Raw genomic sequence first — 24,597 nt, 5'->3', positions numbered from 1 at the left:
GTTGACGGCAGCGGAAGCAGCGCACTCCATCGCGGTCCCTTTCCCGAGACGGAGCAGCTTCGAGCTGCCGGGGTCGGTTCGCCGCGTGATTAAAGGAACCGCTCTGACAACCGTTACCACCGGTGATGCGCTGGGTCAGATTTCGTCCCTGCTCGCACACGTCGAGTTGCGATGAAGCACCGGCTGCACGCCTCCCGTACGTGTAGGGATCTAAAGCTCGATCGCTTATCTCCCACGCGCGCCCACCTGTAGCGGTAGCCGCAAAGGCAGCTCCGGCGGGTTGTTGCAGCTGAGGAAGGGCCATGGGCCCTCCCCACGCGCAGCGCTGTTCGACGGCCTCGCTGGCTGGTGGTGGCGGGCGATAGGAACGCGTAACGAGAATGTCAACTTGGATGCGCTTTGCTTCGACGGCCAATTCCTCCAAATCACGGAAGTGACTGCCGCACAGGTATGCCGAAAAGGTCGGGTGTGCCTGCCTAATCACCCGTTCGACGTGCTCCTCGTTCGAGGCTCTGGGCTCAGCGATAGAGAAAAGGTTTTCCATCGCGCGTACGTACTCCTGAAGCGACTCATCAGGGGCTTGTGTGCAGAGCTCGAGCTCGCGCCGCAGTCAGCGGGTAAGAATTCGCGCATGAAGGCCGCGCGGAACTCATCGGGGGTTGCTGCTCGGTGGCCGGAAAGCCGATGCCACCTGGCCGCCGTGTCAGTCAGTGCAGCCGGGACGACGCGTCTGAGCACTTCCTGGTCGTCTAGACCCATGGTTCTCTGATAACGTGTGAGGGAGTTTAGGTAATCTCTTGCACTTTGCAGATCACCATACCCGCTGTAGGTCGGAACGGCCAACATGACAGCGGGATGAGGGCGTTTCGGAACGGCCGAACGCGTTTGGACTGCCCCCGTGAGTGCCTGAATCATTTGGGCGGCATTTTGCAGCAGTGTCTGTGCGCCCGCTTCAAAGGAAGCTGTCGGTGCATTAGCGGCACGGGCGAGCGATGGGGAACTGTTTCCGAGCTTGATAAGCGGCGCGGTTTCAAAATGGATACCGGCCGTCGCGACTTTGGGGAGCGCCTGTTTTTCACAGCTAACTGTTTGGGCAGCTTCACGTGAAAATGCTAGGCCACTTGCGGCTAGCGGTGCAGGCGCGTGCTCGAAATGAGCTTGGCTGCTAGGTTGCGTAGCAGCCAGCGGGCAAAATTCGGCAACGGCTGAGGCCGGGGTGCCGATCTGCGCCCTGGAAGCTCCACTGAGAGCCGTTTCGGAGCGCTGTGACATGGAACTGCCATGTATTCCAAAGGGAGCAGTAGTAGTCCAATTTGCCCTTGTGCACTGTTTGGGTTGGGCTATGGCCCCGGACCCAAGACACGCTACCTCTCCAGTGGGAGCCTCATGTCATCCCGACTGGGGCTTGTGACAAGTGAGGGTGCGCGATTGTGATGCTCAAGGGGGGCACTGGCCCTGTTCTCGAGCAATGCGGTATCTGCTAAAAGCGTCACCGGACAGAACTCACGCGGAGCAGACCTAACGCTGGTAAACGCGGCGAGCCTGATTCGCAAAGGCAGGCTGACTCGGCTAAGACTAATCAAAGGCTTAATGAGCCTTTGATACCACGTTGGGCGCCAGTATGGTGACCCCGCTACTAACTGCAGCGGACGATCACCGCGGGTTCACGCTTAGCGAGCCACAGGGCCGCTACTCCGTTTACTCGCGTGTAGTGCACCGCTCCGCGCGCGCTCAGCTAATAAGGCAATTAGCGCGGCGCGGCAAACAGACAGTGTTCTAATGCAAAAATACACAACACTTTATTGCCTCTGGCGGCACCACAAACAAACAGTACAACGTCCGCTCCCGGGACGCGGGTAGCAAAGGCACCCGCACGTGGACGTTCACAATAAGGCGAAAACCGCGAGCACGTCGCAGCTGGCAATGGCGAGCTTTGACACGCCGGTCGGGAAAAGGTCCCTCGCGGCTATGCTGCGCGCTCTCACGATGGCCACTGGGCCTGGTCGCGAGTGTTAGGGCAAACCTCGTACGCGAAGGCCTACAGCAAGTGCGGCTCGGTGTGGGACGACTACTTCAAGCACTAGGCACCGCTGTGGGCTTAGCGTACGCTACCGAAGCTAGCACTCAAGTAAACACACCTGCCGAGGTGCCCAAGGCCACGCCAGGCAGGCTACAGTCCGGCGATTCCCAAAGGGGACGCGGACGAAGGAAAACACGTGCTTACCTGGCGCCGACCACAGAGAAGAAAGCGCTCCCTCAGCGCGCGCGTACCGCGTGCCGTGCCCGCACGTGGCGCCATCTATCGCCACGCGTCGTTATCAGAGCAGGAAAAGCAAAAGGTTGTGGCCGTGCGGCGGAATGCCTGCGAAATGGTCGCAGGCGCGCCTCAGATCCCCACAAGCCCATCGAGTGCTACTATTATGACTTATTAGCAAATGTGCATCGTTGCAACCTTAACGACGAAGCTTGTATCGAATATTTCATCACTGAGTTAAAGAATCATAACACCACCCGAGCGATCAGCACGAGCACATACAACTCTCTAGAGGATCTCCTGCGATGACTGACGCGTCTCGAAGAGCGAGTCGGATGCGTTGGCTCCCGGGACTGAAAACATTCAAAGGCGAGCGGATTTCAAAATCTTGTGGGTCACGGCCACAATGAAAAACGAGTTGCGGGAACGGCCTTGATTAACAAAAGTAAACAAAGCCAACAAAACTCCGAATCAAGAAGGGAGACCAAACTATCCCAACCGAGGAAAGAGACCGGCTCCCCGAAAAAAGAAGGCCGCAGTGTTCTAACTGTAAGAAGTACGGTCACCCCTCTCTAAATTGCTCGTGTCCGCAGAAAAGGGCAAAGTTCAACTCATGATTCAACCGAAGTGGACACAAAGCACAAAAAGTGAGATGACGCTGCGCCTCTTTCAAAGCATTGTGAATGTTGACATCCGGGCAGCAGACGCGGCGAACGAAAAGTATTTCACGCTGGCTAAGGTTAACAGAAACGAAGTGAGAGCTTAAGGTGACCACAGCAATCAGAGTGTCAAAACAAGCAGGGATCAAATACACGGTGATGGAGAAGCCACTGGCCATCGGTTGCTACTTGTTGGGACATGTGAAGCCGTGCGATGAGGCCAGCGTTAACCTCACGATTAACCAAACAACAGCCGACGTCCCCATCTGATCCTTGCCAAATGAGTCGCAGGCGATTCCTACCGTCGTTGGGCAGCCCTTCACCGAGCAGCCTTGCGTTGTGGTTGTGAAATGACCGAACACTGTGTGTACCCTTGAAGGAGAAGAATGTGGACGAAAGTTACTACGCACTACCCCCCGTCCATCAAATTTACAGATATTCCAATCTTCCGCCCAGTCTCCTTTTGGGCCAAAGAGTTGACAACAGTTGCGAAGACTAGAGAAATGCGTGTACTGTCAATCATTCCCATGGTCGCTGAACGATTGCAGCGCCAGAGTCTCCTCTAGTTAATTTTAGGCAACGAGACATTGTTTTAGAAAACTCTATGGCGCAAGCAGATGTGGGCTAAATGCGCGGTTACATATTTTCTGTGTTGATAGATATTGAGTGCATTTATTGTGAGCTTATCATGCTTTAAAGCTGGTCTACTCGATAGTTTCCGCGTGTCAGGAAGTTTTCCTGCAATGATCGAATGGCCGATGATGCCTCGTCTTACGTTGCTGTTCAAAATAGCCTTATCGTAGGTGCGCCTTTTTGTCAACTCGCTCAGGTGCTTTCTTCCTTTGTTTATCGATTACTCATGTTGTTGGCGTGATTCAATGTCAAGTGTACTTCCGAAAACAACCCACGCCCCCGTGTTGCGACAAGCAGTGAATGGTATTGTAGTGTTGTGCGTTTACACCAGATGGCCTTCTGAGTCATTGGACTCACAATACAGTAGAATCTCGTTATAACGAAGTGGGATATAACGAACTAATGGATATAACGAAGGAATTGTAATTCCCCTTGAAATTCCCATAGACGCCCATGTATTTAAAACCTCGTTTTAACGAAGCGAAAATTTCCTCACAATGGATATAACGAACCATTCTTTGACCACAACAAGCATTTACTGATCATTTTGGTATACGTGAATTCAATATCTTATAGCGCGCGCCGGTTCACGTCCCATCACGGCAGCGGTAATTCAAAACTCGCGCCTTGCGCCGCCTGCCAACACGCGCGTGGGTGCACGTCGCCCTGCCTCCCCTTTTCTCAGGAACTAATGGACTCGCCCGCGCAGCAACTCGCGCGAGCGTGCGCGTCAGCCGACCTCCCCTCTCCTGTAGAACTCGTTGACCCGCCCGCGCATCTGACCTCCTCCTTCCCTCAGCTCCACTATGGTGGCTAGAAGGGCAGTGTGACGGTCGCCATATGCACGCCGTGGGAGAGAGGCACACAAAACGCGATGACATTTTTTACGCCGCTAGGGGCACGGCGATTGTCGGGAGCGCGCGAGATCTTCGCCGCTACAGCCATTGCTACAGCTGCTACAGCCACGTGTGTTTGGCGCTGTGAGCAAACTTCCGCACGTGCAACTGTTTTTGTGTGACTCCTGGACGCGCACCATGTGAATGATTGCGGATAGCGACACACTATTACCATGCCAGCGAAAGCAGGTACGTGTTTTGTACCCGGTTGTAAAAGTGGGTACAAGTCGTGTCCGGCAAGGGTGTCGTCGTTTCGAGCTCCCAAGGATGCATTGAAACGGGAGCAGTGGGCCCGTAATATAAAACGGGGCGATAAGGAACTAACCAACGACTGCGTCGTTTGTGAACGTCACTTCGAGGCAACGTTTATACAGAGGACTTATCGTCATGTTATCAAGAGTGAGGTGGTTGAAATTCCACGCGATCGGCCGCTGCTAACAGAGGACGCCGTTCCTACAATCTTCCCGGATGCGCCAAAATACCTCACAAAGAAAACGCCGACTAGAAGGAAGGAGAGAAACCTGTGTGAACAAGGTGAGCCCCCGACTAAAAAAAGAAGGACTACTGTAAAGCAGCAGGCGCCGGAAGAAAGTGAACAAGTAATAGAAGCACAACATGCTGCAGAATCGGAGTTTACTGAAGCTGTACATACTGACACAATAGGAGTGGAGCCGCAGAGTGAAGTCAGTGCGGAATACGTGTGCCGGAACATCGAACTTCCTAACACAAGCTGGAACAAACTATCGTTTTCCACTGAAACAGGGACCGTCACTTTCGGCCTTTGCGAGTTAGAGGGTGCCGAGTTGGATCACCTACTGCTGCCGAAATTGGTGAAGTTCGAACAGGCCGTTGAGCAAGTAGGAACAGTCAGTTGTTCCGTTTTTCTTAGGGGCAAGCTGCACCTAAAACGCAATGTTTCCTCACCAGATGAGGCGCAGTTGGCGCTGAACAGCGCACATTCTCTGGTTTTATGTGCTGGCTGTGGTATGAAACCAAACACAGTAGGAAAATATGAGTATTTTGCCGGCTTGTACTTTTCGCCCAAGTGCAGCCTTACATGCGAAAGTAAGGGCCCTTGCATGCACTGCAAGTACCTACGAAAGCTCTTGCAAAATCAGCAATCACGACAGAAACACGGCGTTTCAGTTAAACGCCTTGTAAGGCACGCCAACACTCGCCGCCGTCTGGTAGCTGCTCAACAAAAGCTGCTGAACGTGCAGAGGGAACTCGACATGATGAAGTCTGCCAATGAGCAAATTGGAGATGAGGCACTGAATGAACGCATTAAAAAGTTGCCTCAGAAACAACAGATGGCAATTATGGCATGCTTCAGTGCAGCTAAAAGAAAATCGACATGTGGCATGCTGTATGAGAAGAATTGGATCCTAGAGTGCGTGCTGCTTCGCATGAGGAGTCCGAAGCTCTATGAGCACCTTCGGAAGCAGAAAATTCTTGTCCTGCCAAGCCGAACTTGTCTACAGCGTTATGTGCGCAATTTCAAAAGTGGCTTCGGATTTAATGACACTGTGTTTAAGGCACTTAGTGCGAAGACTGAAAGCATGGATGTCTGCAGCCGACATGGTGGCATCATTTTCGATGAACTGAAGCTGTCTGAGCAGTTTGGTGTCAACCAAGCAGGTATGTAGTGCCTACGTTTCTCTACACCCAACACGATTTAAATATGAAAATAATTATTTGATGCGAAAATCACACTCCCTATTTTCAGTAACAGCGCATATGCCAAATAAGTCTGTTGTCGTGTTAACTACAAGTTTTTGTCATTTTTTTAGGGTTTGTTGAAGGATTTGTTGACCTGGGCAGCTTTACAGCAGACGAGCAAAGATCCACGCCAGCAGACCATGGGATGGTGATGCTTTTTCAACCCTTTCAGGGTGAGTAGTTCTGTGTAGTATCTTTCCTGTGCATTCCATATGATGTGTGAGGCACCAGTTTAACCAAGTTGGAAGCCGTAGTACAAAACATGTCTTCGCACTAACTAAAACATATGAAGACATTAAAACAAGTGCATCTGTGAAGTGCGTACTTTTGTGTACAACCACGTCAAACAGAGCAACTGTACGACTTGTCATTTTTGTTTTCAAGTTTGTGAGCAAAAGTGTGCCATATTCTGGAAAATGAGAATTCTTTATTGTTATTTTTCGCAACATAAAGCTCAAATATTATCTGATTATCACCTTTTTAATGTATTCTGCCTCAACTTCTCAAAAAATTATTGTTTCTTTTCAAGAAAATTGTGCAAAAATTTCAATTTTTGAATTTTTCACATGCGCCTCTAAGGGGTTCAATGTATCGTATTTATTCACGCTTGTTGGCTCTGCTTTTATTTGTTTGTTCTGCAGGGGACTGGACACAGATACTAGGTGTGTTTTCCTCAAAAGGAAATATCAAGGCAGACATGCTTTCCAAGCTGCTTCTTGAGGCGATTCTTCTGGCAGAAAAAGCCGGTCTCTTCGTGGACTTCGTGTCGTGTGACGGGGCTACTTGGAATCGCAGCATGTGGAAGTCATTTGGAATCGGTGGTATGATACTTTGTTGAACCTGTAATTTGGAGCACTGAAGTCAGCAGTATTGCAGGGCTAACTGTGTTGAAATAACATTTGCTGGTCCTTGTGCTTAGGAATTTCAACAATCTCATACATACGTACTTTTTTTTCAGCACACTCGGGTGGCATCACATGCAAGGTGTCACATCCTGTAGACTCTTCAAGAGAGCTGCACTTCTGTTCCGATTTTCCTCATCTAGTGAAGTGCATCCGCAACACGTTTGTCAGCACTGGGTTCACGACTCCGGATGGGCGTGCATGCATTGAAGATATAGAGGTAGCATGGGCCAAAGACAACAGCTCTTTAACACTTAAAGCGATGCCCCTTGTAACAAAAGCACATATACGACCAAACTCCTTTGAAAAGATGAAAGTAAATTTAGCTTTCACGCTTTTCGGTGAGGAAGTTCTGAAAGGTATGTTTCTGTACAGATCGGATGTACCAGAGTTCTCCAGCTCAGTGTCCGCGACTGAACAACTTGTGAGACGCCTCAGTCGGCTAATATCAATCATGACGTCAAGGTGTCCAAAGCGAGGACTTAGACCGTCATCACAAGATGTTGCTGAGCTTGAGGCTTTTCTTGTCTTCTTAGATGCATGGGAAGAAGCTTCCAAAAAATGTGGAGGTGGCTTCATGAGCAAAGGTACTGCTGAGGGTATGAGAGTTACAATACGCAGTACACTCTCACTTCTGCAGTATTTAACGTCGTCAGTGGCGTTTAAATACTTGCTGACATCAAGATTAAGTCAAGACAAGTTGGAAAACTTGTTCGGTATAATAAGACAGTATTCGGGTACAAATGACCACCCAAGCCCGGGGCAGTTTCTTATAACTGTAAATTGTCTCAGTTTCTACAATCTTGCGCGACCACCAAAGTCTGGAAACTCCCCGGCACAGGTTGTGAACGCTCTACTGGACACGACGTCTTCAGCAGGTGCAAGTAACAGTGCCGTTTTCGGATTAAGAGAGATTATTGAGGACATGCTCGAGGCTGGAGATATAGATGGTGCTGGCGATGCCATTCAGTCTGCTTTTAGAAGCGACCACAGCAGCTATGTGGTAGAGAAAAGTGACAGCCGTTTGGTTTACTACCTGTCTGGTTATGTAGCTAGAAAGTTCAGGACCAAAAATTCTTGTGGCACATGTGCATCAAAGCTAGCCATGAAAAAACAGGATGTAGCAGAAAGTGCAGACAATGAATTCACCAAACATTTTGATCGAGGGGGTTTGTTATATCCTGGGGATGACTTGGCCATCCTTGTGGCAACATTAGAAGAAGCATTTACTTTTTTTTTCTCTACCGAGAAGCTGCAGGCATTCAGTATTCATGATTTCATGTCATTTCTGAGTACCATTAAACTTCATCAAGTTGGCTGTGCCAATCATGGCAAAGAACTAACTGCAAAAATTGTGCAGTTTTTTGTGCTCACGCGCCTGCACTTTTATACAAAGTCGCTGAATAAAGACCGATCTGTCCAGCGGCAAAAACAGAAACACCTCAAGTTGCGAAGGTGCCAGTAAATTTTGTGGGTACTTTCCCTTAGAATTCTCAGCTATGCTGATTGATTTGTTTTAGTGCATTTTTTCGCACTGTGTTGGAACTGATGCATGAGCATGTCAAAAATAAAATGTTTCTGAAGAACCAGCTGGATGCACCGTGCAAACTTTTTACATTTCCAGAAACACTTGCTTAATATACTTAGTGGTAGTAGAATGACCAGAGTGTTGTAGCCTTGTGACACGACACGCACAAGTTGTAAATGTTAAGGGAATGTAACGCCCCTCTTCAAAACATTCAAGTTGCAGCTGCGTAGTTAGTATAGTTCCCGCGCGAACCGGAGCTTGTTTTTTTTTTATTGAGTGCGGGGCGTAACTAGGGAGCAACAAGAATAAAATAATTTGAGGAGCACGTCGTATCCGGGACGAACGTCTAACACAAATTTACATAACACGGGCGACTGCCAACTACCCATTCGCCGTATGTATCGCATATCTCGCGCAGACTGGCAACTCAATAAAATTGCTCATTTGCAGCATACATGGCAAGTTTAGCGTGCGACAAATGCATGCCGCATAACGAACAAATATGAAAAAAACATATATATACATACTTGGCCTTCAGCCACGCTCTACCAACACCGCTGCACGCGCTCCCGACGCGCGCAGCGCCACCTAGACCTGCCGCCATGTTTCATTGCACGTATGTGCACCATCTGGCCCCTGCCCGTCACACTGCCCCTTCTAGCCACCATAGCTCCACGCTGGGTCGGCGGAGATTGCGGCTTTGTTGGCAGGGTTACCAGATTGGGCTATTAATAGCCAAATTGGGCAACTTTTTGTTCGAGTTGGCGTCGAATTTTTCTGTTTGGCTATGTGGCTATTTTTGGGCTACATTGCTCTCGACTAGGCAAAAATTCCAAAAAGCTACAAACTGTAGATAATTTTAGTATCGGGGACCCCAAACAGCTTACGCACGCACGCTCTTGCGTTCGTTTGTACCTCCAGCCGCCGGGAACCCCCAGCAGCTGCAACCACGGAGAATACAAAGGAAAGCAGGAGCATGCGTACGCGAGCGTCTGGGTGTCCCCGGCACTAAAACTCTCTAGGAACTCTAATGCACCTTGTCAACGACGGCCCCCTGGCCGCCGCCATAAGCCCCTTTTGGCTGTTAACATGCGTGACCCCCCAAAAATGCAGTACCGTGGCGCGACGTCAGCTTTTGTACTCCCGTGCAAAAGCTAAGAAAGGTGGCGATGGTTCTCTCTGTTAAAAAGCTCTATACAAAGAACGCCAAGGCTTACATGCGTATCCCGCCATCAAAACATTCCGATGTGTTGAACGATCCCTGCACCTGGAGTACGTAGCCCAAGAAAGGGCTTCACGTGTCTTCAGTTTGAAACCGTGTTGATGGCTACGTTTTCTCTAGACTTTCTTGACTTCTACTACCGTAAAATGCTGAGCAAGCACCCCCTCCCCTTTCCCGCACCACACAGTGAAAGATAATAAGAAAGATGTGGAGGGGGCCTTCTTGCTCAGTCCGAGACCAAAATCCAAGATAGCAGAGGAAGTGCCTCTAAGTAGAATGCACACCTGTGCTTCTTATGAAATGCTTTGTTGAATACGCGAGCATTTACAGTTTTTACTGAATCGGAGGGTGTCCGTCTGACATTGCACGTGTTATGACAGGAGTGGAAAGACGTTCTTCAAATACCCCAACAATTTGCGACAACCCGAAATGTGACCCTCAGACATCACACTGTACAAGTACTAAGAAATGGTGCACAAGACTCGCAGGAACCGCTGCTGCAGGATTATGAGGCGGAGAACAGATTTAAAAAAAAACGTCGAGGGGGGGGGGGGGGTGGCGCTTGGTCAGTCATTGGCGCATATTTTCAAGTCTCCCGAAAAGGGGAAGGGGGTACATGATTGTGAAAGCTATGACACGTGGGGAGCACCCATCCGAAGGTTGCAGGTTCAGTGACCCTGCCGGTAGCAGTTTGTCATTTCATCCACTTAAATTTCATTGCGCTTCGGGTCTGAGGCTCTGAGGGGGCAAACGGACCCCCCCCCCCCCCCCCCCCCCCGCTTCCTTGGTTACACCACTGAATGCGGGGCTTGTTGACTACAGCTCTTCGTGTCGTTACACGTCTGAACACTCTTCGATCATTGTATTTGGAGGTATAAATTCGCGCTTCTTGCCGAGTGCTAGCAGTGCGTCTCAGGTCTGAGGCTCTGAGCTTGAAGATACGAGCTCCAGGATGGCCAAGTGGGCCAAGTACGCGCGCAACTACAAAAAGGAATGGGAGAAGGAGCCGGACTTCAAAGGTAATATATTTTCTATCCTCGGCACAAATTGTGTCAGAATGCTTTTGTATGTAATTTAATGCCCTGTTTAGAAAAAAAAATGTTCCATTCATACGCAAAATTGAAATTTGAGGCATATGCATATGTGCAGTGAGTACAGTACTATTTTTTGTTTGTTTCTGAACGTGCAGACTGGCTATCGCCATCCAATTCAGGCGATATGGCCTATTGCCGAGCATGCAAGGTGGAATTGCGGCCCCACGTTCAAGACCTAAAGCTGCACTCCACAAGGGTCAAGCATGCAAACAACATGAAGTGTTCCGCTAGTCCAGCAGCGGGGCTTCTGGCATCGTTTGTGGACAGAAGACCCAGGGAGCCATGTTCCAGTTCTTCTGACGACCTCAAGGTAGCAGAGCTGCGCTTGGCTGCTCATTTGGCTGTTCACGGAAGCTTCCTGACGGCGGACCACTTGACGCCCGTGATCAGTGGGTGCTTCAGCGATTCGGTGTTGGCGTCGGCCGTCACCTTGGGGAGAACGAAGTGCGCTGCGCTAGTGACAAAGGTACTGGGGCCAACATTTAGAGAAGAGCTCTTGAAGGACATGACTGCTGCACAATATTCATTGATTGTGGATGAGAGCACGGACGTCTCGTGCACGAAGGAGCTAGCCGTCGTGGCGCGCTTTTTTTCTCGCAGCAAAAGGGATTTTCTTACAGCCTTTCTCGGCTTGGTGCCAGTGACCGATGCATCCGCGGAAGGGCTATTTTCTGAGTTGAAGGGGCTGTTAGATGCTTGCAAACTGAACATCAAATGTTGTGTGGGTATCGGGACAGATGGAGCGAGCGTCATGTGTGGGCAGCACAACAGCCTTTACACAAAAATGAAGGCAGAAAATGCACGGCTTGTTCTTGTGAAGTGTGTGTGCCATTCTTTACAGCTTGCCTGTAGTGAGGCAATATATGTACTTCCCACGCACATTGACTACCTAGTACGCGAAACCTTCAACTGGTTCGCCCATTCACCGAAAAGGCAGCAAGAATATAGAGTAACATACGCCGCCATTACTTCGGGCGATGTCCCGAATAAGCTCATAGGCGTTTGTGCCACGAGATGGCTTAGCATTGCGCCTGCCTTGAGATCAGTCTTGAATCAGTGGGCTGCCCTGCGATCTCACTTTGATGCGATGAAAAGTAAGGAACGCTGCTACGCAGCAAGATTACTCAGCGAAATGTACGCTGATGAGCAAAATTTACTTTTTCTCCGTTTTCTAAGCCCAATAATCGATGAATTCGAGCGAATGAATAAGCTCTTTCAGTGCGAGGCCCCGGACCCTGTGAGACTCAATGAAGAATTGATTTCTTTTGTTAAAGCTTTAATGACAAGAGTTGTTATGCCTGGCTATGCAGAACCTGACAATGCGGAGTGGGAGCAGCACATATTGCATGTGAGGGCATGCAGCTTGGGCGTTATTTTTCTCGACAGTTTTGAGAAGTCTTCACTCAGCGAAGGTGAAAAAGTTTGTTTGTTGGAAAGGTGCCGCAAGTTTGTGATAGCATCTATACGGAGTGTGCTCAAGCGGCTTCCCGCGAACATGAAGCTTCTCAGTGACCTCAAGCTTCTCGAGCCAAAGAGCATTAAGAAATACTCTTTCGATTTCGTGCATCGTTCATTCAATGCTTTTGTAGAGCCAAGTTGTATTTCAACAATGGAATCTGAGTATCACCTACTCCAAACCAGAGTCGACGATCTGGCAGAGGGTACCCACTCCATAACCGAATTCTGGGTAACCGTACACAATGCAAAAAATGTTGCCGGGAACTCGATGTTTCCACTGATGTCAAAGCTGGCGCTATCTTTGCTGTCACTACCAGTGTCAAACGCTGCTGTTGAACGAGTTTTCAGCCAGGTCTCGCTTACTAAAACTGACATTCGAAACAGGATGTCTAACGAGACCTTAGAAGCGCTGCTCCATGTAAAATTTGGTCTGGGGAGGAACGCTGGCTGCTGCAAAGATTTCAAACCGGGAAGAGAATTTTTGTCGCGTTTTAACTCCACCGTTTTGTATGGGCCGAGCAGTGCCTCGGCATCCAAATCAAGTGTTTAAGTTATCATGTTTAAGTTATTTCGCTTCTCCACTTTCATCTCTTTTGTTGTATTTTCTATTTCATGAGTTTTTGTATATATCTACTTTTTTGTAAACCCTACCTATTTCTACTTTTTGTAAATATGCTTCTATATTTCTTTGTGATTCCATTCATTTGTTTGTTATTAAGTGACAATAAACTTTTGTCTAGATTCTGCAGCCATCGCTCAATCATTGTGGATTGAATAGCAAAAAAAATATTACGCAATACGACATATTCACGCATACATTTGCTGATTTTGGCTATTTTTGGGCTACTTCAAATTTTCGGGTTTGGCTATGTTTGGGCTACCTCGGAGTCCAATTTGGCGGTTTGAGGCTCGCACCATCTGGTAACCCTGTTTGTTGGCTTTGTACTTGGTTCCTTGACGTTCGCTGTGGAAGAGCAACACCCCTCCGCCGCTAGACATGGACAACAGCAAACGTAAGCGCAAAATCATCACAATTGAGCAGAAGTCTGCAATGTTGAGAGCCGTTGAGTCCGGCGTCAAGAAAAAAAAAGTGGCCGAAGATTTCGGCGTATCGTTGAGCACGCTGTCAACGATCTTAAGCAAGAGAGAAGCTATTGCCGACGCTGTCACACGTGGCGTCAAAGGCGACCGAATGAAGCTGCGAGCCCCCGCCTTCGAAGCTGTCGAGAAGGCGGTGTTCAACTGGTTTTTAGAAATCAGAGCAAGCGGCACTCCTGTGAGCGGGGCACTTCTGCAGCAGAAGGCAAGGAACTTCGCGTGCATCATGGGGCACGATGATTTTGTGGCGAGTGACGGCTGGCTGCAGCGCTTCAAGGAGCGCCACGACATCGTCGGCAGGGCTGTCAGCGGGGAATCGCTATCTGTGGACCGCGAAGCTGCAGTGGCGTGGATCAAGAAGAACATTGGGCAGCTGCTCGAAAAAATACAGCCCCAGGGATTTGTTCAACGCAGATGAGACTGCCCTGTTCTATCAGATGTTGCCGCGAAAAACCTTGGCCCTCAAAGGTGACCGCTGCCAGGGCGGTAAACAGAGCAAGGTCCGTGTGACCGTGCTACTTTGTGCGAATATGGACGGGTCCGAAAAAGTGCCGGCCCTCGTGATCGGCAAAAGTGCATCACCACGATGCTTCAAAGGAAAGCGGAAACTCCAAGTGAGTTATGTGGCCAACCACAGAGCCTGGATGACGAGAGAGATCTTTGCACAATGGCTGGGTGAGTGGGACGAGCGGCTGGGCAAGCAGAACCGCAAGATATGCCTCGTCCTGGATAACTGCGCGGCCCACCACACTACCGTTGTGTTAAAAAACATTGAGCTGTGCTTTTTGCCGGCTAACACTACTGCGGTTGTGCAACCCCTCGATCAAGGGGTGATCATGAACTTTAAGTCGGGCTACCGCAAGCGTGTCATTGACCGCATTTTGCTCAATATGAGCATGAAGCGCGAGACAACGATCGACCTGTACATGGCGATCGAGATGTTACAAGCTGCCTGGATTGCAGTCACGGCAAGCACGATCGCCAACTGCTTCCGGCATGCCTCATTTGGCGTCAGCAGCGGAGAGCCCAGCGAAGATCTCGGTGATGTCGCCAGTGAGGGTGCCGCGGGCGACCAGGCCCAGACATCGTGGGACGCTCTCCTTGACGCCGGTGTTGTGCCTGACTGCGACACTTTCTGCACGTACGTCGGTGCCGATGCTGACGCGGTGACAACCGAAGAGTTGTCAGATGCGGAAATTGTGCGCGCGGTGACGGGGGTGCATAATGATGACAGTGACGAATGTGTTGACACCCCGGAGCCTAACGAACCCGACGTGCCGACGGCCGCGCAAGCGCTGGATGCGACAGACCTGCTGCGCCGCTTCTTTGGTGCTCATGATGACGGTGAGGACGGACTTGAAATAGCGGCTGCCGCTGAAAGAGCAGTCATCCGCTTGAAGAAGAGTCGGCAAAAGTCTATCAAGGACTATTTTTTTTCGAAGTGATCTGCCAGCTGGTGTGCTGAACTTGGCGGAAATAAAGTGCATTGTTCTTTATTATTTTGCTAGTTTTTTGCCTTCCGACTGCCGTTTTTCTCTGCGCGGCGGGCTGCTGTGATATTCGGTGGTGAGTACATTCTCTCTTGCTGGCTAATTGTCGGTAGAAATGGATATTGGCTATAACGAACTAATGGTTATAACGAAGTAATTACGACTCTCCCTTCAACTTCATTATAACGAGGTTTGACTGTAGATGGCGCCACTGTGCTCGTGTGTATATAAACGATACTCGCTGATCAAACTGGGTTATTGTCATGGATCGTACAGTGGTGTAGCGTGGTTACTTTCACTACACGATATTCTGGCGACGAGGATGGCTTCCACGGGCATTTTGCCACCTCCTCCTTTTCTGGCCACCCCCGGCACGCCCAATGTGCCATGGGCCCGATGGTTACGACTGTTCGAAAGGTTTCTGCTGGCGTCCGGAGCGAACGAGCTACCTGCACCCCGTCGCCGAGCCCTCCTGCTGCACTGTCTTGGGACGGAAGGACAGCGCATTTTCGACGCGCTTCCACCTAGTACGACGCAAACCAAGGCAGAGACAACGAGTGCTGCACTCGGTGTCACGGCCACGCCAGATGCCGCCGCTGGAATCATCGGAACCACTGCACCTACTGGAATGCAAGACATGACCACGGAAGCCCTACGCCCACCCGACGAGTATGACGTAGCCGTTGAGATGCTTTCGAAGCATTTCGCCGCCCCTTGCAACGTCCGCCTTGTGGGAATTGAGGCTGGCCCGCTGCCTTTGCGCGGGCTTTCCCGCCTTTCTGCCATTCTCATGTCCCGACATGTCTGCCCTCCTTTGCTGTCTGCCGCGCTGGGAAGGGCGGAGTGACGTTTAACTCCCTCACCCGGTAGCGGATGTTGACTGTGGCGCCGCGCGTGGGGACTCGCAAGAGGTTTTCGCGCGCTGCGTCGGGAGCGGGGAGTACAGTCCGGGACTTCAAACGGTGAGCTACGCATTCTTTTCCGTCCGTCGAGTCCCGTCGCTCGGGGCTCGTCGGACTTCGCTGACGGCGCCTCGCGCCCGATGCGAACGCTCACCTTTTGTTGCCCCGCTGCGTACTCACGGCCGAAGGGCAGTACGGTGTCCTAGTGCGTGGCCTAGCTACGCCGACTCGTCTCCCTTCGAAGCCAACGCGAGCGCCTTTGCCCTCGCTCGAGCAACCGGGCCCTTTGTCCCGGTGTCTCCGTGGATCACCTTTACCGCGGAGACGTGCTCGTGGCACCCTGTGTAGTACTTTGTGCCCGTGGCGTGGATAAGCCTACTTGCTTTCCCGCCGCGCCTTTTTGCAACGGGCTGTACTGCGTTTGGTGTTGCCACAATAAAGTGTTGCGACTTGAGCAGTATCGTGTTTCCCGCCACGGCGACGGTTAACGCGTGCCCTGCGGCTCGCTAAGACCGGACCCACGCTGCTGGCCGTACTCCTTCGAGATACGTGTACACCACAGCCTTCAACGCCATCGATTCCGGGAGCGTCGTCAACTGCAGGGTGAGCCCATCACTGATTTCGCTGTAGCACTTTGGGAGTTAGCAGCTCTTTGCAATTTCGCCACTCAAGCGGACGAAAACCTGTGTGAACAGTTCGTAGCAGGCGTCACGTGCCCGCGGCTACGAGAGCGATTGCTGCTGGAGGGCGATAACCTTACATTCGATCATGCTGTCGAGGTAGCACGGCTTCGTGAGCAAACCCAACGTGAATCTGAAGCCTTCGCCAATCCTGTGCAGCGCATTCAGCAGCAGTTGCAATACAGCTCAGCCAGGCACGATCGACGAGATAACGGCGATAATGGCACACGCCTTCCGGGCCGTCGCCACTTCAGCTGCTCACGCGCGTACAGCGCACCTTCACCTGATATGAATGCCACCGCCGCTGCTGTCCCCGGGCCTAGAAATGTAAATGCCTGCGGAAACTGCGGCGCAGCACGGTGTTCGCCTACGGAATGTCCCGCGCGCGGTCGCACATGTTTTGCCTGCGGACGCCACGGCCATTTTAAGAGAGCATGTCGCAGCTACCGTCGCGGCCGAGAAGGGTATTCTGCAGAGGTCCAGGAAATCGTTCCGGAGAAGGATGTTACCAGTGTCATTAGCACCTTGGCGGTCCGTACTGATAAGAGCACAGGCGTCTACGTGGATGTCAATGTCGCGTCAGTTACCGCGATGACACGGGTGCATACCATGAACTTTTTGGTGGACACAGGCTCGGCCGTGTCTATTATGGGTGAGCACCAATTCCAAGGCTTGTTCGCAAACGCAGTACAACTGACAAGTTCCCATCTTACATTGCTGGATTTTTCGCGCAGGAAGATTCCTGTTCTCGGGTCATTTCACGCCATAGTCACATACAAGGGGAAAGAAGCCATTGTAACTTTTCATGTTACAGCATGTGGTACATCTCTCCTTGGCCTGGATGCGGTTCAAGCCCTTGACCTTCGCATCATGGGAGAGGAATTGCGCTGCCTGCAAATGTCCACGCAGGAATGCCGAGAGCTTCCAGCAATGAGTGCAGGCCTTGCCCAAAGCCCCAGGCATGAAAAACCCCTTGGCCCTCCCAAGTTTGGAATGCCGCCAACACTGTGGACCAAGTTTGGCCACTTGTTTTTGCCTGGCCTGAGACTTGTAAGACGTGTGCAACACAAAGTTAAGATGAAAACTTCCATCGCGCCAGTCGCACAGAAGCTGAGATACCCTACCATTTTCAGTCCGCCAGCCGGTCTTTGACGAGATTGAGAAGCTACTTGCTGCTGATGTCATTGAGAGAGTCAATGCTTCCGAGTGGGTGTTTCCTATTGTAGCAGCCCGCAAAGCAGATGATAGCATTCGACTCTGTGTCGATCTCCGGGAACCCAACAAAGCTATAGTAGCAGACAACTTCCCTTTGCCTCATATGGAGGAGCTGCTTCATGCCCTCAATGGAGCCCGCTGCTTTTCCAAGGTGGACCTGGCATCAGCCTACTACCAGGTTGTGCTGCACCCAGACAGCAGGGACCTAACTTCATTTATAACTCACAATGGCCTCTTTAGATTCAAGAGGGTCTGCTTCGGGTTGGCATCGGCACCAGCTGCGTTTCAGCAGATCATGACGGAAAATTCTTGGAGGTTGCAAAGGGGTTTTATGCTACTTGGATGACATAATCATTTTTGGCAAGACTGAGAGCGAACACAGGCAAAACCTGGAGCAAGTGCTGGAACGAATAGCAGAAGCTGGGCTCAAGCTCAACGAAAAATGCGTCTTCAACACGTCGGAGCTGTCGTTCTTAGGACATCGCGTCAGCGCAGAGGGTATAGCACCGCTCCAGACCAAGATTGGTGCAATCATCAATGCTCCTGCGCCTAGAGATGCAGCCACTCTACGCTCCTTTTTGGGGCTAGTTGAATACTATTCCAAATTCGTGCCGCGACTGGCAGAGCAAGTAGAGCCAATGCGTCGTCTACTTCGCAAAGACGTGCACTTCGACTGGGATGACGCTGCGAAAGAGAGCTTCGCGGGAGTAAAAAGACTTCTAGCATCCCACAAGGTCCTCCGCATGTTTGACCCGACACTACCTGTCATTGTCGCAACAGATGCCTCTGCATACGGTCTCGGTGCCGTACTGCAGCAGGTGGAGGGGCCCCATGTGCGTACTGTGGCATTTGCATCGCGGACATTAACAGAGACAGAACGAAAATACTCGGCCGGAGAGCGCGAGGCCCTTGCCTGTCTGTGGGCCTGCGAGAAGTAGCACGTTTACCTCTGGGGCAGATCATTTACTCTACTGACGGATCACCAGGCTTTGGTGGCACTGCTCTCATCCCGTAGCACAGGACAGCGGCCACTTCGTATTGCAAGGTGGACCGCACGACTGCTGCGCTGCAACTTCAAAATACAGTACCGCAGCGGAGCCCACAACCAGGTAACAGATGCCTTGTCCAGACTGCCCGTGCCAGACACAGAAGGGGGCTTCCATGTTGATGAAGAGGTTGTGTCCTTGGTTACATCGTCTGTACATCGGGAGAATTTTCAGGTTGCTACCGCGGAGGATGACATACTACGGCAGGTAATGCAATTTATCTAGTCATCATGGCCAACAAGGAAAAGACTTGCCGCAGAACTGACTCCGTACTACGAAATACGAGACGAGCTCTCGGTAGTAGATGGGTTGCTTCTGCGCACAAAACGCGTTGTAGTGCCTGCCAAGCTAAGGGATACATTCATCCAGTTAGCTCATGAGTCACACCCGGGAATTGTGAAGACTAAGCAGCGCATCAGGGAGAAGTACTGGTGGCCTTGCCTTGACAAGCATGTGGAGGCCGCCGTCCGGAGTTGCAGCGCCTGTCAAGCCTCGGACAAGAGTGTCAAGAACTGGCAAGCCCCACAACAGCCTGTCCCGCTTACTGACAAGCCTTGGGACAAAATATCAATAGACATCATGGGCCCTTTTGAACGTGCACCGGCCGACTGTTGATTTGTCATCGTGGTAGTGGACTACTTCTCCAGATGGCCAGAGATTGCGTTCTGCAGTGACATCCCTTCTTGCACGGTGATCAACTTCCTGCTTGCTGTCTTTGCACGAGAGGGTTACCAGACGGAACTAGTCTCAGATCACGGCCGACAGTTTACGTCGAGTGAATTCAAGTGCTTCCTTCTCGGCAGTTTCTTCTCGGCAGTTTACCACCCTCAAGCCAATGGCTTAGTGGAAAGATTCAACAGGGTCTTGAAATCGTATATACAACTAGCTCTTCTAGAGCAGCGAGCAATCAAGACCATAGTTACAGAGTACCTGGGTATTTTACCGAGCCACACCCCACAGCGCCACTGGCATCTCTCCAGCAGTGTTGCTTCATGGCCACCACATGAGGACAGCATTAGATGTTGTTGGCCAGCCATCAGCGGATTTCGGCACCCATCCCGCCCGTGAACTGCGTAGACTTCGGCGTCGTGTCTGCGAATACCAACAAAGAAATAAGGCGTATGCAGACAAGCGAAGAGCAGCCCGGGAGCCAAATTTAAAGTGGGGGCCTACGTGCGGAAGGCACCCCTAGTTTTGGGGCTCCACTCAAAATACTGAGGCGGGTAGGACGATGGTCATTCCACTTGAAGGACGGCCGTACCTGGAATGCCTCCCAACTGTCGGCTGTACCCCATGAAGCTGTTCACGAAGAAACGGGGGCAAGACAAGAACCGCTGTGGGCGGACATGGAAACAGACGGGTCGGCAGGAAACGCCACAGCACGAAAACCGTCCTTGAAGGCAAAGAGCCACACGACCCAAAATATCCCAATACAGGAAGCTGCACAGTCTCTGGGGGGGTCAGCACTGCCTCCTCATACGCCAAGCCCACCAACGGGGAACACGACCGCAGGACTGGGTGCTGATCGTGCCGACGAACCAGAGGTCGTCCATCAGCCAGAAGAGCAGCCGGTGCCCCTCCGTCGCTCTACACGGGAGCGAAGACCACCAGAGAGACTCGGGGACTATGTGCAGTGACTTGTTTACAGTGGAGACTTACTATAGTTTTCTGTCACGGGTAGTGACTGTTTCTTTTCTATGCACATAATCTGTGTTCTATTATCAAGGGAAGGGGTAGATGTAGTGTTGTGCGTTTACACCAGATGGCCTTCTGAGTCATTGGACTCACAATAGATGGCGCCACTGCGCTCGTGTGTATATAAACAATACTCGCTGATTAAACTGGGTTATTTTCATGGACCGTACAGTGGTGTAGCGTGGTTACTTTCACGTGTCGCCGTGCCGGCTACACGACAGTATTATACAAGAGTAAAAGCGTGAGCCTTTTGACGGGCGACTGAAGAGTACACAGCCAAAGCCAAGCTTCGGTAAGTTGAAAAAAGTCGCTGAACTGCGCAACTGGGTTACTTCATTGCATGACGATCGATTTGCAGACACCGATAGCCCAAGCGGCGTGTGAGCGCAGCGAGAACAATGAAACAGAGACCTGAGAGGCAGGTATGTTTTGAGTTGGCCTATATTTTTATATCGCTGTAAAAAGCGGTCGCTGTGTGCGTTACTTACATGTTTGAAAGGTTCGCGTTCCGCTACGCGATCTATTCTTCGATCGTGCAAGCCTCGTGTCGCTGTGCTCTTATACCTTGGCTGTTTATTGTACGAGATAATCGTCTGATCCTTTGTTGCTGTGTAAAAGTGTCTGCTCTTATATACACGGGTGTCGCGAGAGCAGTTCACGTTCGCCCAACTCGATAGTATGCACATTATTACACGCAAAACTATCATGAGACTGGTCATGTACACAGAAAAACGCGCAGCCGTGTCAAGCACATACGATGGATATGTTTTTTTGTGGCTGCGCCCCAAGTCCTTTTGGTCAGAAATCCAGGTAATTCCTCTGTGGCTAGGATTTAAACCTAGCTTCAGTTCATTTTTTTGCATGCTTCATTTTTACGGCTCTTCAAGGATGTGCAACACCATAAATGCCACATTAGGCTGAAAGTAGCTTAATGGCCAGCACTAACAGATGTTTGTCTTTCAGATTTTTCTGAACATGGAGACGGGCTCAAGCCTCTCCTCCGATGAAGACGGCGATACTGAAAGTAGCTCTGCGCTGAGCGCAGAAAAGAAAGTGAAGATCTACTATCACAAAATTTCTGAGTGCGCCGCTAGAGCAGCAAGAGAAGCTGATTTAAGCTCTGAGACTACCACACAGGTTGAACAGGGTTTGCGTGGGCACCAGGCAGCAGCCCAAGAAATAACAGTGGACCTGTTTTCAACATACCTTTAATAAATGAGTTCCCCTATTTGCCCCACAAAACGTTCATTTATTTCAGGCCTCTATCATTTGAGTATAATACATACTACTATGCTTTGCTAATCTAACTGCAGACAAATATTAAGGGTACAGCATGCCTTTATTATTATAGACACATTTGTAACATAAAGTTGCATGATACATAAAGTAAGCATGATACTGAATTTGTGACAAGCCATAGGTTCTGAAACCACAATCTCCACAATCCTTCCCAGTTTCGAAACTTGACGTGAACATTTCTTTGCTTTTCAGACCTGGTGGACATGCTTTACAAAATCCAAAAAGAAACAAAACAATGGGGACACAATTGTGCAAATTTAATGTGCCCCTTGTGGATAGCTGGACACAATTGCTCAGGACATTTGCAAGCCACGAAAACGTGAATGGCGGCCTCTTACCCAAGAATGTGCTTGAGACGACAGTGCTAGCAAAAAAAAAATTAGGTTTGTTTGCAGATTTTCTCACATGTGATGCAATAACATGGATTAGAGCAATGTGGAGAACACTCAACATTTATGCATCATCAAATGAAGTGGTCTACAAGTGGTCTACAAGACAGTGCACCTTGTCAACAGCAATCGCATTCTTTGGTTTTTCTCGGATTTTCCACATCTTGTAAACAATGCGCTCAATCGACTTTTGAACAACTCATTTACCACACCTTAGGGTCTAGGTTTACTCCAGTATGTGAAAGAAGCGAACAAACTTAAAAGCTATTCGGTCACCCTAAAAGTGATACCAAGTATAACCGTCATTCACTTAAACCGCAATAGTTTCGAGAAAATGAGGGCAAGTTACGCATTTGAGATATTTGGAGGTGGCCCATTTGGGGCCTTTTCAATTTAGTGTTTGATTTAACGTAACGAAAGAAGGAACTGCAGTAAATGTTCCTGTCACGCAACAGTTACTCCCTTCAAGGACACTGCAGACAAATGTGCCTGCCGCCCACATTAATATTCAGGGAGCAGATCGTTCTTTTTTTTTTGTGCCAAACTGCACCAAAACAAAACAGTAATTCATTTTAGCATCTGCAGATAACAAAAGCAGCACTTGCTGAACAAAGGAGGCCTGCTAAAACTGCTGCTGCCACGCACGTGACACGCGCAAAGCGAGAATTTCGAAAAAAAGAAACAGGCGCACTGTTCGTCTACTAGGGAGGGGCATCAAAGCTGATCAAATGACGAAACACGTGCAAAAGGAGGCTTCAAAAAAAATAAACATCAGAAAAAAAGCAAGCCCAGGCGCACCTTTCATCAGCCGCATACTTGATAGGATGCTTTAACGTGAATGTTGCAGGGCAGTATGAACAAAATGCGGCCGAAGGACAAATGTGGTGCTACCATAGCAAGCGATGTACAATACAAAGTGACCATTTTTTAATATTTATTGGGTGTTAGTACTATATATAAAATTTTTAAGCTCAATTTGTTCTTGAATACTTATTAGTTGCTGTATAGATATATATTTTATAAGTGTATTAAGAGAATACACTGAAAGCATAGCGCCGAAGTCAGTGCCACCACCCCTTGACGCTTTCACGGTGCAACTAGGTTCGTGGTCGCACTTCTCATACTCATATGGTTCGTGGACGGCGAGCACATGGACGGGCAAGCCTGTGTGCTATGTTTTGCTCGTGCATATATTCCGCAGATTTGCATTTCTACTTATTCGTGATGGAGCTTAGCGTATACCGATCTTTCAAGAGTGCAACCTTGTTGTTGATTTTGCTGCTCGATGGAACAAAAACGATGTAAACATGTCTTCAGCTATCTGCAAAGATGTTCGCTCGTCAGACAAAAGGCTGCACATGTATCAGCTTGCAGTTAAGTGGTGACGAACTGCGTCGCATTTTCAACTACATTTCTAGTTCATGCAGTGTAGGTAATTACAGTCCAACAATGCTACAGACGTTTTCAACTCCGAAGTTCGTGCTTGTTCAGAGTATGTGAAATGTGTTAAGCTCTCAAATAGCTGGCTAATTGTTTTTTTCTGCAAGCACATTGTTAAGAGCTGTTGTGCTATAAAAAAAAAATATCTGCTCTGCGCTGCTTCGTGCACCTGCGCATACCGCTGCCAGTCTCTATTGCCGTTGTAAGGCGCTGATACTACGAGCGGTCGACGCTCGCACGATACCGTTAAAAATGCTGGAGGATCTATTTTCACTGTTAAATGGTCCTTTCTGCGATAATACCTACTTCGAAAAAATGACAATGGGGCAGCTTTGTACCTGCTTTACATAACGTTAATCGCAGGGTGTTGAGGGCTTCGGCCATACTTTTTAGAGCTGTAGTGTATGTAGACCAGTAAGCCGACCGATGATTTTCGCATCACTTTAATGGCGTAGCCAGCTGGTTCCATGCTTCCCTCCACCCCCGTCTCCTAATGTTTTTAGGCAGGGCACCAAGAGCCCAATATGACATTTGACCACATTTGCATGCCCGGCCGCCACTTCAGATGAGCACCCCCCCCACAACCGCCGCATCCTCCTGAAAAATTCTGCCAACGTGCCTGCGTCTCTTGCTTCACCTCCACTCTGCACGTATTATTTTATAAGAGCACCATCAAATGACGACTTTGCATATAGACAGAACAATGTGAAAAGAAATGATCCAAATCTTTCACATTTAAACCTTCGCGAAATTGAATATTGTGAGAGACAATCATTAATGCTGTACGTTCTTATTAGTGCCATTGTTATCATTTCACATCAAGGAATCTGTATGCGCTGTGCAACCTTGGCAAACCATTTACTCACATTTTGACATCAGTACCGATCGATGGAAATTTTATGTTTTGGTGACCTCAAAAAGGTTATTTGAGATTTGCCACATGCACATAATTAAGCCGATTCCCACTTGCCTGTTTTT

The 24,597-nt window shown here is 49.7% G+C and overlaps 1 protein-coding gene across 1 annotated transcript; it reads left to right on the top strand.

Moving 5' to 3' along the window:
- Nucleotides 1–4,615: 4,615 nt before the first annotated feature.
- On the top strand, nt 4,616–13,881 carry LOC142785287 (uncharacterized). Its single transcript, XM_075883748.1, has 7 exons — nt 4,616–6,080; nt 6,233–6,334; nt 6,803–6,982; nt 7,600–7,650; nt 10,752–10,832; nt 11,003–11,373; nt 13,339–13,881. Exons 1-7 carry the CDS (start codon nt 4,616–4,618, stop codon nt 13,879–13,881), a joined length of 2,793 nt encoding a protein of 930 aa, XP_075739863.1.
- Nucleotides 13,882–24,597: the final 10,716 nt, after the last annotated feature.

This window comes from Rhipicephalus microplus, unplaced genomic scaffold, assembly GCF_043290135.1.
Source record: "Rhipicephalus microplus isolate Deutch F79 unplaced genomic scaffold, USDA_Rmic scaffold_20, whole genome shotgun sequence".
In the NCBI taxonomy this organism is placed as follows: Eukaryota; Metazoa; Arthropoda; class Arachnida; order Ixodida; family Ixodidae; genus Rhipicephalus; species Rhipicephalus microplus.
The sequence above is the reverse complement of the archived record's forward strand: the minus strand, read 5'-3'. Positions and strand labels throughout refer to the sequence as shown.